The sequence below is a fragment of the Pituophis catenifer genome, unplaced genomic scaffold (assembly GCF_029215685.1).
Source record: "Pituophis catenifer annectens isolate HBS135680 unplaced genomic scaffold, rPitCat1.0.hap2 SCAF_16, whole genome shotgun sequence".
Lineage (NCBI taxonomy): Eukaryota > Metazoa > Chordata > Lepidosauria > Squamata > Colubridae > Pituophis > Pituophis catenifer.
The window spans coordinates 17511449-17528640 of NW_027256896.1; the positions used below are offsets into that span (position 1 = coordinate 17511449).

General features: G+C 45.4%; 1 protein-coding gene across 1 annotated transcript in view; it reads right to left on the reverse strand.

Annotated features, from left to right (window-relative positions):
• Positions 1-2639: 2639 nt before the first annotated feature.
• PRKAR1B (protein kinase cAMP-dependent type I regulatory subunit beta) overlaps positions 2640-17192 on the reverse strand; it is an 80899-nt gene continuing 66346 nt past the window's right edge. The window contains exons 10-11 of the mRNA XM_070954953.1: positions 5001-5082; positions 2640-2812 (exon numbers count right to left, since the gene is read on the reverse strand). Of these exons, the coding sequence (XP_070811054.1) occupies positions 2640-2812; positions 5001-5082 (255 nt within the window). The remainder of the gene's footprint in view (positions 2813-5000; positions 5083-17192) is intronic.

Consider the following 17192-nt stretch of genomic DNA (forward strand, 5'->3'; position numbering starts at 1 on the left):
GGCCTCCGGGGAATGGAGGTGGGGAAGGATGTTTTTGCCTTCCCCAGACTCCTAGAGAGGCTCTGGAGGCCGGGGACAGCAAAAAACGGGCCTTCTGGTCCCACAGGAAGTTGGCAAATGGGCCATTTCTCGCCTCCGGAGGGCCTCCGGGGGGATGGGGAAGGCCGTTTTCACCCTCCCCAGACTCCTAGAAAGGCTCTGGAGGCTGGAGACAGCAAAAAACAGGCCTTCCCCACCACCCTCTGAGGCCCTCCGGAGGCAGGAAACACCCTGTTTCCCTACTTCTGGTGAGCCCTGAAGGCTCAAAAATCAGCTGGCCGGCGCGTGCATGTGTGCCGGAGCTGAGCTCGCGTGCCCACTGATATGGCTATGTGTGCCACCAGTTCCCTCCTGGGTCAACTATGTTTCTTGTCCCCTGATCATCTAGGCTTCCCTTCTCTGCACCTATTCTGGGTTCTCTGAAACTTTTGCGGGGGGGGTCTTTTTTGGGGTAGGAAGGCAGTATGCAGAACTGGATCAAGAAGTTGAAAGGATAGACCCAAGGCAGAACAAAGTTGAACGATTACTTTCCATGGACAATCGTTCTTCTCTTGATCTGAGGGATACCCAGTGGTGGGCTGCTGCTGGTTCAGACCGGTTCGAGTGAAACGGTAGTTCTGATGATCAGCTAGCCCCGCTCACCCGCATCCACCCTATCATTTCCTATATTTCCTTCTTTCTGGCTCAGCTGCTGGGGTGAAATTCAATTTTTTTCCCTAACAGTTCTGTGGGCGTGGCTTGGTGGGCGTGGCAGGGGAAGGATACTGCAAAATCTCCATTCCCACCCCACTCTGGGGCCAGCCAGAGGTGGTATTTCCCGGTTCTCTGAACTACTCAAAATTTCCGCTACCGGTTCTCCAGAACCTGTCAGAACCTGCTGGATTTCACTCCTGCTCAGCTGATTTGCGCGGCACAGCTGTTCTACTTACCAGGGCTGCCTTAGAAGTTAAGCAGCTGAGCTTCAAAGTGAAGTGTGCGCTCACAGAAACGATTGTTAAACTGGTTGCAGCCCACCACTGGGGATACCCAGTCAATTGAAGGATTTTGACATCAACCTGGATGTTTCATCCTGTCGCCCGTCATTTGGCACCCTCTAAATGTTCCAGGACTGGATATCATCAGCCAGCTGAAAAATTTGAAAACCGCAATACTACTGCAGTTAGGATTGGGAAGGGATGCCTGAATCAATTCTCCATGGATTTTGCAACTTCACCTGGGTTCTGTCAGTTTTAGTAGTATCTCTTCGTTCATCTTTGTAGAATTTTTTTTTTTTTAAATATCTGTAAAACTAGTCCTGGACCTGAGACCCTAGACTCACTCGAGACCCTCAGGCCAATGGCTCTCAACCCTATGGCAGTGATCAAAGATTTACTACATATTTCTCCAGTCACAATTATTTTGTTTCCCCCCATGCATCACAATATGATAAGCAAAATGAATGGTGTAAATAAACATTAACTGCAAATAAAAGCTTTCTTTAAAAGATACACAGAGAATAGAATACTGACACGTTTTACAGGAAACAGATTTTACCTTATGTGTGTGGATTGATTGATTGATTGGCTGATTGATTGATTGTTTGACTGATGGATTGATTGAGGGATGCCAATGTTCTTCAACTTGGCCATTTTAAGATGTGTGGACTTCAACTCCCAGAATCCCTCAGCCAGCATGAAGTTGAAGCTTAAAACATCTTTAAAAAGTTGGAAAAACACTGTTTGACACTAATTTGACACTGGTTTGGTGCTAGCTGAGTATCTCAAGTGGCCAAAATGGTTCATTCAAGTCATTGTCAACCAGATGAAGGACGGATGACTTGATGCCCAACGGGACTTCACAATTCCTTCCAGGTCAAAGCTCACCGTTTGCTTTTAACAGACTTTAAATAGCCTGTGAGCAGCATGCAGGGAGCTTTGGGCCAAGACGAAATCAATCAAAGAAAACGTGTTGACTTTATCTTGAGTTCAAACTCAACTGAGTTGATAGGACATTTTACTCTTTCCGGTTGGGCATTTCATCATTTTTACCTTAGGTCACCTTTAAAATGACTACTTGGGGCAATGTCTGGAAGTCTTAATGGGCTAGTTCTACAATGCTACATGGGGCCATGTGTCCATCAATCCCCAATTATAATATGGGTTATGTAGTCTCGCTAGATGAGATGTTCAAAACGATTACCCTACGTTGTTCTAGAGAAGTGAGAGTTGGACGTGGCTTGTCAGCACAACCAGGAGAAATAAAAGTTGAGGCACACAGTAAGCTGGTTCTCCAAAGATCTGGAAACATTACACTGCGTGATGAGAGATTTGGAGAAGCCAGGGATGCGTAAATCTGGAACGTAACTCAAAGTGCAAAACGATAAAATCTACAATTCCATAAAATCACTGACAACCAGCTATCTGCTGTCCTCTTAACAATACACAGGTGATTGAATATCTAATACATTGGACGTCGACACCGAAAAACATCTGCGTAAAATAAATGTGCCTCTCCCTTCCTTTGTAAAGCTATGAAACACCACGGATCGCTCGCTTTCTTTCTTTCTTTCTTTCTTTTTTAAGTGCACAAGTTTAAACATCAAAGAGGAGCCCAAGAGGACTTTAGACGGTGAGAGAGATGAAACTGTTGTATCTCTGGATGTTCCTCTTGAGGATTTCGGAGCAAGGGCCGAGGACTCGTTCGAAGCGTGGGCGGTCCAGCTTCACACACTTCAAGGGCCCGCGGGCCACCACGGTAGCAGCCCTGGGCCTGTTGAGCAACAGGGCAATTTCCCCTGGAAGTGGGAAGAAAACGCAGCGTCACCATTGTATATATCTGGAGAACATGCCTTTGGCTTTGATCTCGGTTCGTATCATTAGCTATTTCGAGATCAGGAATTTAGTAGGCAATTATTCTGCCCTATTTGGCAAAACTAAACAAGAAACCCAAGACACCAACATCATCCTTAAAATATACTACTGTGTTTCTCTGAAAATAAGACCTCCCTGGATAATAAGCCCAATTGGGCTTTTGAGCACATGAGCTAAAATAAGGCCCCCCTGAAAATAAGCCCTCCCTGAAAATAAGCCCTCCCTGAAAATAAGCTCTTCCTGAAAATAAGCCCTCCCTGAAAATAAGCCCTGCCTGAAAATAAGCCCCCCCTGAAAAAAGCCCTCCCTGAAAATGAGCTCTTCCTGAAAATAAGCCCCACCTGAAAATAAGCCCCACCTGAAAATAAGCTCTTCCTGAAAATAAGCTCTCCCTGAAAATAAGTTCTTCCTGAAAATAAGGCCCCCCTGAAAATAAGCCCCACCTGAAAATAAGCTCTTCCTGAAAATAAGCCCTGCCTGAAAATAAGCTCTTCCTGAAAATAAGCTCTTCCTGAAAATAAGCCCCCCTTGAAAATAACCCCCCTTGAAAATAAGCCCTCCCTGAAAATAAGCCCTCCCTGAAAATAAATTCTTCCTGAAAATAAGCCCCCCCTGAAAATAACCCCCTTGAAAATAAGCCCTCCCTGAAAATAAGCCCTGCCTGAAAATAAGGTCTCCCTAAAAATAACCCCCCCCAAAAAAAATATTTAACCGCAAGCGCACCTGGTCCCCGCCATTTCCTCTGCTTAGGGTTAGGGAGACAGAGCTAGAATTCAGATAAGACGGCAAGAGGAGCCCCGCCTTGCTCCACACGCCCCAAAATAATAAGATCACCCTGAAAATAAGACCAAGCGCTTATTTCGGGGTTCAAAAAAATATAAGACAGGGTCTTATTTTTGGGAAAACATGGTAAGGAAGAACAAGTGGGATAATTTGTGACTGCAAGGATCGCTTAACTTGAAGTAGTCACCCATTTCCCTTTTCCTTTCTGATCCACTAGTCTGGTTTCTTCTCAGTCGTCCATTTGCTAAGCTCAATTTTTCCTCTGAGCTATTCATTGCTTCCTTATTAACATTTTTTTTCTGATCTAAGGACATCATAGGGGGTCAAAGAATGCCTATCTAACATCACCTTGTTCACCGTCTAAAATCTTTACCTCATACTTTGCCCTTGGTATCTAACTCTAATATGGAGCTCTGCAGATGTGATGGATAAAATTTCCCATAATTCCCAACTGCTGTGGTTGGGATATGATACATCGATAACCCCCAACCTCCATGATGACTTGGGAAGGAGAATGAAAGATCTCTGCATCCAAGAAGTGATCAGAAGACCCTTAGATCTGCCCAATAAGGGATGTGCTATTCTACAGTTCCAGCAATCATCGATAGTGCATTTGTGAATCCTCTCTATGATGAATGGCAGGCACAGAGAGATCCAATACTTCCATAAATGGCAACGCTGATATTTTATCAGTGTTTCTAAACCATTCCATTCCACAGAATTTACTGTTGTGGTCCTCCAGCAGCCTGCGGAGCTAGCAGCGAAGTCGGACAGTCGGACAGAGCTGGGGAGGACCATAGGCCAGTCCTGGAGTCTGGGGAAGGCCTGGATGAGGGCTCTGCATCAGAGGCAGAGATGGGGCCAGGGCCATCTGGGAGTGATGTGCGGACTCCAGAGCCTCCAGAGTCGGACAGCAGAGAGGCAGAGGAACAGGAGGAGCCTATTCCTAGTGCACGCATGCGCAGAGCTGCCAGAAGGCAAGAGCAGCTAAAGCAAAAGGGACGACTCGGGAGTAAGGCCAGGAGATGATTGGCCCCTCCCATAAGGCATAAAAGAGCAGCAAAGGCTCTTGGGCTCTTTGTAGGAAAGCAACGTTGCTAAATCTGTTTTCCAGTCAGCATCTCTTGTTTCTGAACTTTGTGGGGCTTTGCCGAAAGGCCTTTGGCAGGGTGCCAAAGAAGATAAAGGACTTTTTCTGAAGGACTTGTTTTGGAATTAATTTGGACTAAGCTGGGAATGAAGTAATTCTCAGCTGTTATAATAAAATAGTTTTGTTTGAGACTAATTGTGTCCTGTAATGACTAAGTGAGCCTAGGTCACAACACTTACCAAAATAATCAGATGGCCCCAGGCGTCCGACTTCTACATATTCCTCTTTGTCAGATCTACGTTGAAGGACAGAAGCCGTGCCCTAGAAGAGAAAGCCCAAAGAATCAAGTACATATCACTAAAACACCGTGTTCCTTTGCTTACCTCTGAGGAGGGGCCGTTTCAGACATGCTTTGCAGAAGGTCTTGGGGTTCTTCTATTAAAAGATACACCTCAAGCAGAGGTGGGTTTCACATTATGTTACTACCGGTTCACCGCACACGTGTATCAGTGGTGGGTTGCTCCTGGTTCGGATCGGTTCCCAAGAACCGGTAGTAAAACGGCGGGAGGCTCCGCTCACTGAACTGGACATCATCTTCGCTTCTTTCATTTCATTCTAGTCTAGTCTAGTCTATCTTATCCTATCATTACCTCCTTCTCTTCTCTCCTCTTCCCTGTACTATATTCTATTCTATTCTATTCTATTCTATTCTATTCTATTCTATTCTATTCTATTCTATTCTATTCTATTCTATTCTATTCTATTCTATTCCATTCCATTCCATTCCATTCCATTCTATTCTATTCTTCTATTCTATTCCTCTACCCTACCCTATCTTATCCTATCATTACCTCCTTCTCTTCTCTCCTCTTCCCTGTACTCTATTCTATTCTGTTCTATTCTATTCTATTCTATTCTATTCTATTCTATTCTATTCTATTCTATTCTATTCTATTCGTCTATCCTACCCTACCCTACCCTACCCTACCCTATCTTATCCTATCATTACCTCCTCCTCTCCTCTCCTCTCCTCTCCTCTCCTCTCCTCTCCTCTCCTCTCCTCTCCTCTCCTCTCCACTATATTCTATTCTATTCTATTCTATTCTATTCTATTCTATTCTATTCTATTCTATTCTATTCTATTTGTCTATCCTACCCTACCCTACCCTACCCTACCCTACCCTACCCTATCTTATCCTATCATTACCTCCTCCTCTCCTCTCCTCTCCTCTCCTCTCCTCTCCTCTCCTCTCCTCTCCTCTCCTCCTCTCCTCTCCCCTGTACTATATTCTATTCTATTCTATTCTATTCTATTCTATTCTATTCTATTCTATTCTATTCTATTCCTATATGACAATATTATTATTTGCACATGGTATCCCGACTGTACCAGCAAACCCTTAGGGATCTTGTGAGATTGCTGTCTGGTTATGAACGTGTGACCTTGAAAGTTTGGGGCAGAGAAAGGTTCTGAATCAGTGGCCAAGGCAGAGTGTTTTTTTTTTCTAGGTCAACTCCTGTCATTCTCACCACCAGGAGCTCAGATTGGCTCCGTCCAGAAGTGGAAATAATTACAGTTCCCGAAGAACTCTTTGTAGAAATTCCTGGGATCAGGGAAGATTTATTGCTTTGACTACCAAACGTTTATTAGCCTGAGGAGTGCTTCCTTCCCCCTCACCCACCACCCCCTCTGGCCCAAGAGCTGTTGCGAGGTCAAATCTCCTTCTGAAAAATTGTAAGACATCAGGAATCTGAATAATGCGAATTCAGCATCTCTCCAGATCAGGCTGCTCACTAGCCTTCAATCTTAAGGAAGCAATTCCAAATCCTGAAGTCAACTGAAATATCCCATTAATGTTTTAAGTCAGTGAAGGAGGAACGGTTTTTTTTCCAGAAAACTTCAGTCAACCTGAAGTTAGTAATGAAGGAGGCTGAGATTTGTAGCCGAGTGACAATAGGCTCTCTACCCTAGGAAAGTCTTTTTTAGATGGGCATCATTTGTGAATTTGAGCATAGTCATGCTATTTATTTCTCCTTTCAACCAACGAAGAAGCTGTTCCTAGGAGATTAGAAGAGATTCCTCCAGGAGTTTAAGGGGCTATAATCTTTCCTGCCGTTTTTTTCCCCGCACCACCCTCTGAAGTAGGTTAGGCTAAGCAACAAAATTCTGATCCAACGTCCAAGGAGCTTCTATGTGGCTGAAGGTGGGCTTGAATCTGTATCTCCCAAGGTCATCCAAGGAATTTCTTTAGGTCTGAAGTGAACTTGACCTGCGTCTCCCAAGGTTATTCAAGGAGTTTCTGTAGGACTGAGTGGACTTGGACCTGTGTCTCCCAAGGTCATCCAAGGAGTTTCTGTGGGACTAAGGGTTGACTTGAATCTGCATCTCCCAAGGTCTTCCAAGGAGCTTCTGTGTGGCTAAGGGTGGACTTGAATCTGTATCTCCCAAGGTCATCCAAGGAATTTCTTTAGGTCTGAAGTGAACTTGACCTGCGTCTCCCAAGGTTATTCAAGGAGTTTCTGTAGGATTGAGTGGACTTGGACCTGTGTCTCCCAAGGTCATCCAAGGAGTTTCTGTGGGACTAAGGGTTGACTTGAATCTGCATCTCCCAAGGTCTTCCAAGGAGCTTCTGTGTGGCTAAGGGTGGACTTGAATCTGCATCTCCCCAGTTCTGGTCTAATGCTTTCAACACCAAGCCACATGACTCCCTATTAATGAACAACTGATTAAACATACTATGGGAAATAAGTTGTGTTTTGTTTTGTTTTTAATGCCCAATTCTATCTTAACTTGAGCCAAGCAGAAGCAAATTTCAAGTCACATCCAATCCAATGGAAATTGCTGTTGGCTGTAGCAGCTGGACCGAATCCAAGAAGAAGGAGGAGGAGGAGGAGGAGGAGGAGGAGGAGGAGGAGGAGGAAGAAGAAGAAGAAGAAGAGGAAGAGGAAGAGGAAGAGGAAGAGGAAGAGGAAGAGGAAGAGGAAGAGGAAGAGGAAGAAGAGGAAGAGGAAGAGGAAGAGGAGGAAGGGGAAGGGGAAGAGGAGGAAGAAGGAGGAGGAGGAGGAGGAGGGGAGGAGGAGGAGGAGGAGGAAGAAGAAGAGGAAGAGGAAGAGGAAGAAGAGGAAGAGGAGGAAGGGGAAGAGGAGGAAGGAGGAGGAGGAGGAGGAGGAGGAGGAGGAGGAGGAGGAGGAGGAGGAGGACAACAAAACCCACCCCATTCAGCTTGCAAATGTTCAGTCCTTTTGCTCACATGCCAAATAATTTACCAGAAATGGACGGGACCAACATTATGCCTCATCGTCACGATTAGCTTGATTCCTACCAGTGGCTGAAGCTCAAGCCATCAAAAATTACAAGTTTGGGAACCGCGACACCCTAATCGCTCCAGCAGATGCTCCGAGGACTCAACCCAACCTCAAGGTGATGTTTTGAAAACCCTTTTTTTTCAAAAAAAAGAAAAATGTTTTTGAAAGACAGAACAGCTGGTTTTCATTTAAACTCTACACCAGCGTAATTTGGAGCCCGTTCAGTTCAATTTCGCCGATCTTTGCTCGCAAGCACACTCCTGGTTTCGGCCTGCAATATTCATTACCCCCCGTTGAACAGGATCTCCTGAATGGGCCTCAGGATTTGGGTTTCAAAAGTAAACCCTTTCTTGGAGCGATGTCCGCCAATCCCTTGGTGCTATTCTTGCTTGGCGAACATTAATTGGACAATAATGGGATGAAAAAAAACTTGGTTCGACTTGGAGAGGTTCACTAAACTATCAGTTATGCGGCTCTGGATAACCACAGGTTCCTTCCTAAAATACCAGGCAGTTCTTGAAAAGTCAAGACCTCTAGAGTTTGTTTCTTCCAGAAGCTTCCTAAGAAGCCCACATTAGCTCATCTCAACTCTCTAGCAAAACAGAATTCAAGAGGAAGAAGAATGACCGAACAATGGCTGAATTTGATGCAATCCAGCGCGTGTTTTGGGGGGAAAGAAGTCCAACCCCATTAAAAGCCTCTTTTCAAACTTTATATACAGTTGTTGTTGTTTTTTTTAATCTTTTCATGTTTTATTTGTATACCACCAGGTATACAGTAGTGGCCAAAATCGTGGAAACCTTTTGGGAAAATTGTATTTTTGAGGTTTGATGGCTAATAACACCACTTTTTTTTGGAGTTTTAAGAGAATCCTATTCCACTGCTGGAATGGCCTGAGAATAGCCCAGACCTTCACCCAATTGAAAATCTAGGGAGCCGACTAAAGAAACTGGTTAGTCAGAAGTGACTCAGCAATAAAACCCAGTTAATAGAAGCAATCGTTCAATCTTGGTTTCGCATTAGAACAGCTGCAGAACTAAAAGACTTGGTTCACTCCATGAGATTTTGCAATATCCTTCTCCCAGGAGTGAGGAGGGAATGGGGATTTTGCAATATCCTTCAAATGGAGTGGGGATGGAATGGAGGTTTTGCAGTATCCTTCCCCTGCCACACCCACCAAGCCACACCCACAGAACTGGTAGTAAAAAAATGGATTTCACCACTGCTTTCTTCCCTCCCTCCCTCCTTCCCTTCTCCTTCCTTCCTTCCTTCCTTCCTTCCTTCCTTCCTTCCTTCCTTCATTCCTCCCTCCCTCCCTCCCTCCCTCCCTCCCTTCCTTCCTTCCCACTGTTTGGGGGACCCACTGGGTCTCTCTCCTGGTTGAACATAGGATTGGACTAAAAGGCCTCCAAGATCTCTTCCAGCTCTGTTATTCTGCTATTCAGTTGCCCAAAGAAAGAAGCCACCTGGTTCTCTTTGATCAGATTTGGTCAAGTGACCTTCCCTCAACCCTAGAAGAACTTCTGACTCAGCTTACTTGGCTGGATGAACCAACAGGAAGAAGGAGAAGAAGGTAGCTTGTGAAGTCTGCCTGCATCTCGCCCCATTCTTGCCTAACCCAACCGCTCTTCTGTATCCTCTCCAACCTTTGTTAGGAGGACTTCTTGCAAGAAAACCAACTCCCTTGGGAGGAAGGAGAACAAAGCGGTAGAGCTGGCTCACTTTCTCTATTTGGGGAGGCACAGAAATAGCCACCCAGAACAGAAAAGGAAGAAAAGGGAAAAATGCCTCTCAGGATGACAATACATCAAGACTGGAGTGTAGGAAAAACAGCTCAGCCACAGGGCATTTCCGAAAGGTCCGTGAAAGGGCAGGGTTACCGCTCTGGCGCAACTCCACCCCATGGGCCATTAATCATCAGGAAATGCCTTCTCCTCGATCCTTTCCCCAACTACAAATCAAGGAAGGGGAAGGGGAAGGAAAGCAGCCTGCTACTGTAATGGGGGTTGAATGGGACAACTCGCCACAGCCAACTCACCATGGTGAACTACCCATGGCCAATTCACCATGGCCAACTCACCATGGCCAACTCACCATGGTCAACTACCCATGGCCAACTCATCATGGCCAATTCCCCATGGCCAACTCACCATGGCCAACTCACCATGGCCAACTCACCATGGTCAACTACTCATGGCCAACTTACCATGGTCAACTAGCCATGGCCAATTCACCATGGCCAACTCACCATGGTCAACTACCCATGGCCAACCCACCATGGCCAATTCACCATGGCCAACTCACCATGCTCAACTAGCCACGGCTAATTCCCCACAGCCAACTCACCATGGCCAAGACACCATGGCTAACTCACCATGGTCAACCTACCCATGGCCAATTCCCCAGAGCCAACTCACCATGGCCAACTCACCATGGCCAACTCACCATGCTCAACTAGCCATGGCTAATTCCCCACAGCCAACTCATCATGGCCAAGACATCATGGCCAACTCACCATGGTCAACCAGCCATGGCCAATTCCCCACAGCCAATTCACCATGGACAATTCCCCATCGAACAACTCACTGCAGGGCAATTCAACAACTCAGTTTAATTTTTTTAAAATAATTAAAAAATTATTTTCATTTTTTGTCATTTATATTTCATCTTGTCCCTCTTTTGGCACCCTTTCTTTAATGATTCTATTTCACGATTTCTTCGATATTAGTGTAACTCTTGTCCTGTGGGGTAACTGTTCTCCTGCAGCGAGTTGGCCATAGCAAGTTGGCTGCAGTGAGTTGCAGGATCCTTCCCCCAGGAGTGGGAAGGGAATGGAGATTTTGCAATATCCATCCCCCTGGAGTAGAGAGGGAATGGAGAGTTTGCAGTATCCTTCCCCCAGGAGTGGGGAGGGAATGGGGATTTTGCAATATCCATCCCCCAAGAGTGGGGAGAAATGGGGATTTTGCAGGATCCTTCCCCCAGGAGTGGGGAGGGAATATTGATTTTGCAGTATCTTTCCCCCAGGAGTGGGGTGGGATGGAGATTTTGCAGTATCCTTCCCTCAGGAGTGGGGAAGGAATGGAGATTTTGCAGTATCCTTCCCCTGCCACACCCACCAAGTCATGCCCACCAAGCCACACCGACAGAATCGGTAGTAAAAAAAAATTGGATTTCCCCACTGTTACCTAGTTTGGAACGTCTGCAAGAAAACAAGCAAGCTGAGTCCTTTCTCCTCCCGTTGCCACCTCCGGCTGGCCCCAGAGTGGGGTGGGAATGGAGATTTTGCAATATCCTTGCCCCAGGAGTGGGAAGGGAATGGGGATTTTGCAATATCCTTGCCCCAGGAGTGGGAAGGGAATGGGGATTTTGCAGTATCCTTCCCTTGCCATGCCCATCAAACCACACCACGCCCACCGAACCGGTAGCAAAAAAAAAAAAAAAAAAGAATTCTACCACTGGTTTGGGATAAACCCTGGACCCAAAAGACAGGGAGATAAAGAAGTCCACTTCAGAGAGAAACCTTCTTGGAATAAACTCTCGCAGCAGCCTCCAAACCAGAGTTGAAAAATGCAGTTGGGGGAACAAGCAAACGGGGTTCACCAAATCCCCGCTGGGCTCCGTCTCACGTTGCGGATCAAGCCCCCCGAAAGAATATTTTGAGCGACAAAGTCCCCCGAGCAACAATCTTAACATGTGTCCTCCTGATACAGATTTTTTTTTCCATGCCAAGCCAGTGGCCCCAAGCCAGGAAAAGCTCCCCGTTCCTCCTTCACACAGGCCAGCAAACAAAAGCCATAAAATCGGGGAGGAGGGGAGTGAGGGCCGAGGGATGGCAATGGGGAAATGTTGCATTTTAAAGATGTTTGGCCCGAAACAAAGCGTCCCATTCTCTGGGTTTTCTCTGAAGCCAGGAAATGTCCACTGAGTCAACATTGAAAAAGAAAGTGGGGGGGAGGAAGAAAAAGTGGCCCGCAAGAATAGCGTATTCATCATCGCCTCTTCAGAGTTGGAACTGACCTTCACAGTTACCGTGTTCGGAGTGCAGACTCTGCGAGAGAGCTGCCAGCCTCACCCCCACGCGGAGGGAGCAAGGCTGAATGCGAAGAATTGGAAGGGATTTTTTTTAAAAAAAAAAAAAAAAAACAAACCCTATTAAAAGTAGCGTAATGGCATAATTAATAAAACAGGCTTAATAGCAGGGGTGAAATTAAGCAGGTTCTGGAGAACTGGTAGCGGAAATTTTGAGCAGTTCGGAGAACTGGTAAATACCACCTCTGGCTGGCCCTGGGGTTGGGAGGGAATGGGGATTTTGTAGCATCCTTCCCCTGGAGTAGGGTGGGAATGGAGATTTTGCAGTATCCTTCCCCTGCCACGCCCACCAAGACACACCACGCCCACCAAGCCACGCCCAGCGGTGGCTGGAATGAAAAGGAGACCTTTTGCCCTTTCAGAAGGAATAAAGAAAAGCCTATCTAAGAAGTTTGGGGGAGAAGGGAGGGATGGCATTGCTTTGAAACAGGATGGAGAACATCCAAGGGCATCTGGAGATCATCATTTGAGCCAGATTGGAAGCAAGAGAGAAAAGGGATGGCTTCAATCATTTGGGACTGTGGCCCTGTCCATTCCTGGATGACCAACACTATCTCAAGCCTTTGACCTCTGCAGAGGACTCTCCAAACTTACTTGAACTGCTTTCCTTCAGAGAAACAAGTGAGAACAGAATAACAGAGTCGGAAGGGACCTTGGAGGTCTTCTAGTCCAACCGCCTGCTTAGGCAGGAAACCCTACACCACTTCAGACAAATGGTTATCCAACATCTTCTTAAAAACTTCCAGTGATGGAGCATTCACAACTTCTGGAGGCATTGTTGAATTGTTCTCACTATCAGAAAATTTCTCCTTAGTTCTAAGTTGCTTCTCTCCTTGATTAGTTTCCACCCATTGCTTCTTGTCCTGCCCTCAGGTGCTTTGGAGAATAGCTTGACTCCCTCTTCTTTGTGGAAGCCCCTGAGATATTGGAAGACTGCTATCATGTCTCCCCTGGTCCTTCTTTTCATTAAACTAGACATACCCAGTTCCTGCAACCGTTCTTCATATGTTTTAGCCTCCAGTCCCCTAATCCTCTTGGTTGCTCTTCTCTGCACTCTTTCTGGAGTCTCCACATCTTTTTTTACATCGTGGCGACCAAAACTGGATGCAGGATTCCAAGTGTGGCCTTACCAAGGCCTTATAAAGTGGTATTAACACTTCACGTGATCTCGATTCTATCCCTCTGTTTATGCAGCGCTGAACTGTGTTGGTTTTTTTGTGTGAGAAACTTGAGTAAGAAATGAATCCTCTAAACCAGCAGCATAAGGAATCAGGGGTTATGTTTCAACAAAGATGATATCTGAGCAAGATGGAGACATGTTATCTCCAGTCAAGCTCTCCTTGAAAGGTGTGTGGAGTAGGAACTATCCAAAGTATCTTTCTGGAGAATTCTCGGAGTTGAAGTCCACAGGTCTTAAAATTCCCAAGGTTGGACTCTCGTTCTTTACTTCATCTTCTCTTCTTGGAACTTAAATGGTCTCCACAACTTCTCTTCTTGGAATTTCATTGCTCATACTGGACCAGCCTTCCATATAAATGAAGAACAGCCTGATCTGTCCGTATGTAACTGGATGAGGAACAGGATTTTAGGAAATGCACCGGGACAGGCCAGATGGGTTATCAAAATAACCCAGAATAACTTGGCTAGGGAGACCCTGGGAAGAAACTTAAACCAAACATCTCACATCACCTCCGAAAAAGGGGGGTGGGAGGGTGGGTGGATCCTGGCCTTCTCAAAAGTCAAATCTAAGGGCACAACAGGAAATCATTTACTAGGGACAAGTGCTAGAAACCAGGGGAAACAGAGGCCAGCTGAGATATCTGATCTAAGGACAGCCTTTATTGACTTAGGATGTAAGGATCACTTGAAAGGCTGCTGGGTTCCTGAGAGGTTGGGAGGGCCCCCTCCTCTTCTGGAAAAGGTGGCCTGAAAACAGTTTTCTGACTGGTGCTTACAGCTCCTTGGAAATCGGGTCCATCTCCCCCTGTTTAATCATTAATCCCGCTTTATTTCTTCAAGAGATTTATCCTCAAACAGAGTACAGCGAGGTGGGCTCTGACTTGGCTTGTCTCCCCAGACAATGTTTGTTTGAGATTTACAGATTGGCTTGGAACACTACATGGGCCCAGGCTTGGGTTAAATGTTAAGAGGACCGTGAAAGATAAAGTTCCTTCCTTCCTTCCTTCCTTCCTTCCCTCCATCCCTTTATTTTCTTTCTTTCTTATTTCTTTCCTTCCCTTTCCTTCCCTTTCCCCTTCCTTCCTTTTCTCTCCATCCTCTTGACCTTCCTTCCTTCTCTTCATCCCTCTATTTTCTTTCTTCTTCTTTTTTCTTTCCTTCCCTTTCCCCTTCTTTCCTTCCTTCCCTCTCCATCCCTTTGACCTACCTACCTTCCTTCCCTCCCTTCCTTTCTTCTCTCCATCCATCTTTTTCTTTATCTTGCTTTCCTTTCCTTCCTTCCCTTTCCCTTTCCTTCCTTCCCTCCATCCCTCTATTTTCTTTCTTTCTTCTTATTTCTTTCCTTCCCTTTCCTTTCCCCTTCCTTCCTTCTTTCCTTCTTTCCTTCCTTCCTTCCTTTTCTCTCCATCTTCTTGACCTTCCTTCCTTCTCTTCCTTCCTTTATTTTCTTTCTTCTTCTTTTTCCTTTCCTTCCCTTCTTTTCCCTTCCTTCCTTCTCTCCATCTATTTTCTTTTTTTCTTTCCTTTGCTTCCTTTCCTTTCCCCTTCCTACCTAGCTTCCTTTTCTCTCCATCTTCTTGACCTTCCTTCCTTCTCTTCCTTCCTTTATTTTCTTTCTTCTTCTTTTTCCTTTCCTTCCCTTCTTTTCCCTTCCTTCCTTCTCTCCATCTATTTTCTTTTTTTCTTTCCTTTGCTTCCTTTCCTTTCCCCTTCCTACCTAGCTTCCTTTTCTCTCCATCTTCTTGACCTTCCTTCCTTCTCTTCCTTCCTTTATTTTCTTTCTTCTTCTTTTTCCTTTCCTTCCCTTCCCTTCTTTTCTCTTCCTTCCTTCTCTCCATCTATTTTCTTTCTTTTTTCTTTCCTATGCTTCCTTTCCTTTCCCCTTCCTTCCTTCCTTCCTTTTCTCTCCATTCTCTTGACCTACCTTCCTTCCTTCCTTCCTTCCTTCCTTCCTTCCTTCCTTCCTTCCTTCCTTCCTTCCTTTTCTTCCTTCCTTTCCATCCTCATATTATCATCTGAAACAGGATATAATCACCCATACCACATAAATTTTTACAAACCCAATTGTATTAGTGAATCATTACTTCACTAAAGATAAGAAAAACCCAGATTTATAATCTGCATTACTCAAGAAAGCTACCCCAAACTATATAGTTATAAACTACACAAATGTCACTTTTGAAAACCTGAGAACTGTATATTTGCACGCCAAAAATAAAAAACAAAAAAATCTAGTGATGTCCAAAGCATGTATTATTCCACCCCCCACCCCCCGGAGAAACTTTGGATTAATACTCTTATCTATTTTAATACTTGGCTAAGGGCGACCGTAGGCCCAGGAATGACAGGTTTTTGAATTAAGGTTCAGCTCGTTTAATTTAATTTTAATTTTAATTCAATGGAAACTGATTAAATATGAGGGCAATTACTCTTACTCCCCACGTATTAAATCATTTTGTCCTCTTGCAGCATTACGAGTTCGCAATTCTGCAAGAGCACTTGAAGGTCGCACTGAAGTTGGACGTCACTTGGAATCTGAGGCGATGCACCCCAAATTTAAAGGCAGCCAGTGCACACCCTTTAGGGACTTCCTTAGGAGATGTCTAGGCATAGGTGATTCAGAAAAGTTGGAAGAGCTCAAACAATATGTGGAAATGTTTTTTCAGAATAAAGCTGGAAGGGGCCTTGGAGGTCATCTAGTCCAACCCCCTGCTCAAGCAGGAAACCCCAATGGTTTTCCAATCTCTTCTTAAAAACCTCCAGTGATGGAGGAGCACCCACAGCTTCTGGAGGCAAGACGTTCTACTGGTTGGTTGCCTTCACTGTTAGGAAGTTTCTCCTTCATTCCAGGTTGCTTCTCTCCTTGACGAGTTTCCATCCGTTGTTTCTTCTCCTGCCTTTCTGGTGCTTTGGAAAGTAAGTTGACCCCCACTTCTTTGTGGCAGCCCCTCAAATACTGGAATACTGCTATCATGTCACCCCCTGGCCCTTCTTTTCTCTAGACTGGCCATCCCCAAATCACTGAAATAATTTGGCACCATTCTCTCCCTTTCCTTTTTAATTCCCTGCATCCATCACTCTCTCTCTCTCTCTCTCTCTCTCTCTCTCTCTCTCTCTCTCTCTCTCTCTCTCTGTCTCTGTCTCTGTCTTTCTCTATCTGTCTCTTTCTCTCTTCTCTGTCTCTGTCTCTGTCTCTGTCTCTCTCTCTGTGTGTGTGTGTGTGTGTGTGTGTCTCTCTGTGTGTGTGTCTCTCTCTCTCTCTTTCTCTCTCTGTATCTGTCTCTTTCTCTCTTCGTTCTCTCTCTGTCTCGGTCTCTCTGTATCTGTCTCTTTCTCTCTTCTCTCTTTCTCTGTCTCAATCTCTCTCTCTCTCTCTCTCTCTCTCTCTCTCTCTCTCTCTCTCTCTCTCTGTATCTGTGTGCCTCTGTCTCTGTCTCTCTGTCTCTCGCTTTCTCTGTCTCTCACTTTCTCTGTCTCTTTCTCTCTCTGTCTCTGTCTCTGTCTCTCTGTCTCTGTCTCTTTCTCTCTTCTCTCTCTCTCTGTCTCGGTCTCTCTGTATCTCTCTCTCTCTCTCTCTCTCTCTCTCTCTGTATCTGTGTGCCTCTGTCTCTGTCTCTCTGTCTCTCTCTCTGTCTTTCGCTTTCTCTGTCTCTTTCTCTCTCTGTCTCTCTCTCTCTGTCTCTGTATCTCTGTCTCTCTGTATCTGTCTCTCTCTCTCTCTTCTCTCTCTGTCTGTCTCTCTCTCACACTCTTTCTCTCTCTGTCTCTGTCTCTGTCTCTGTCTCTGTCTCTCTGTATCTGTCTCTTTCTCTCTTCTCTCTCTCTCTGTCTCGGTCTCTCTGTATCTCTCTCTC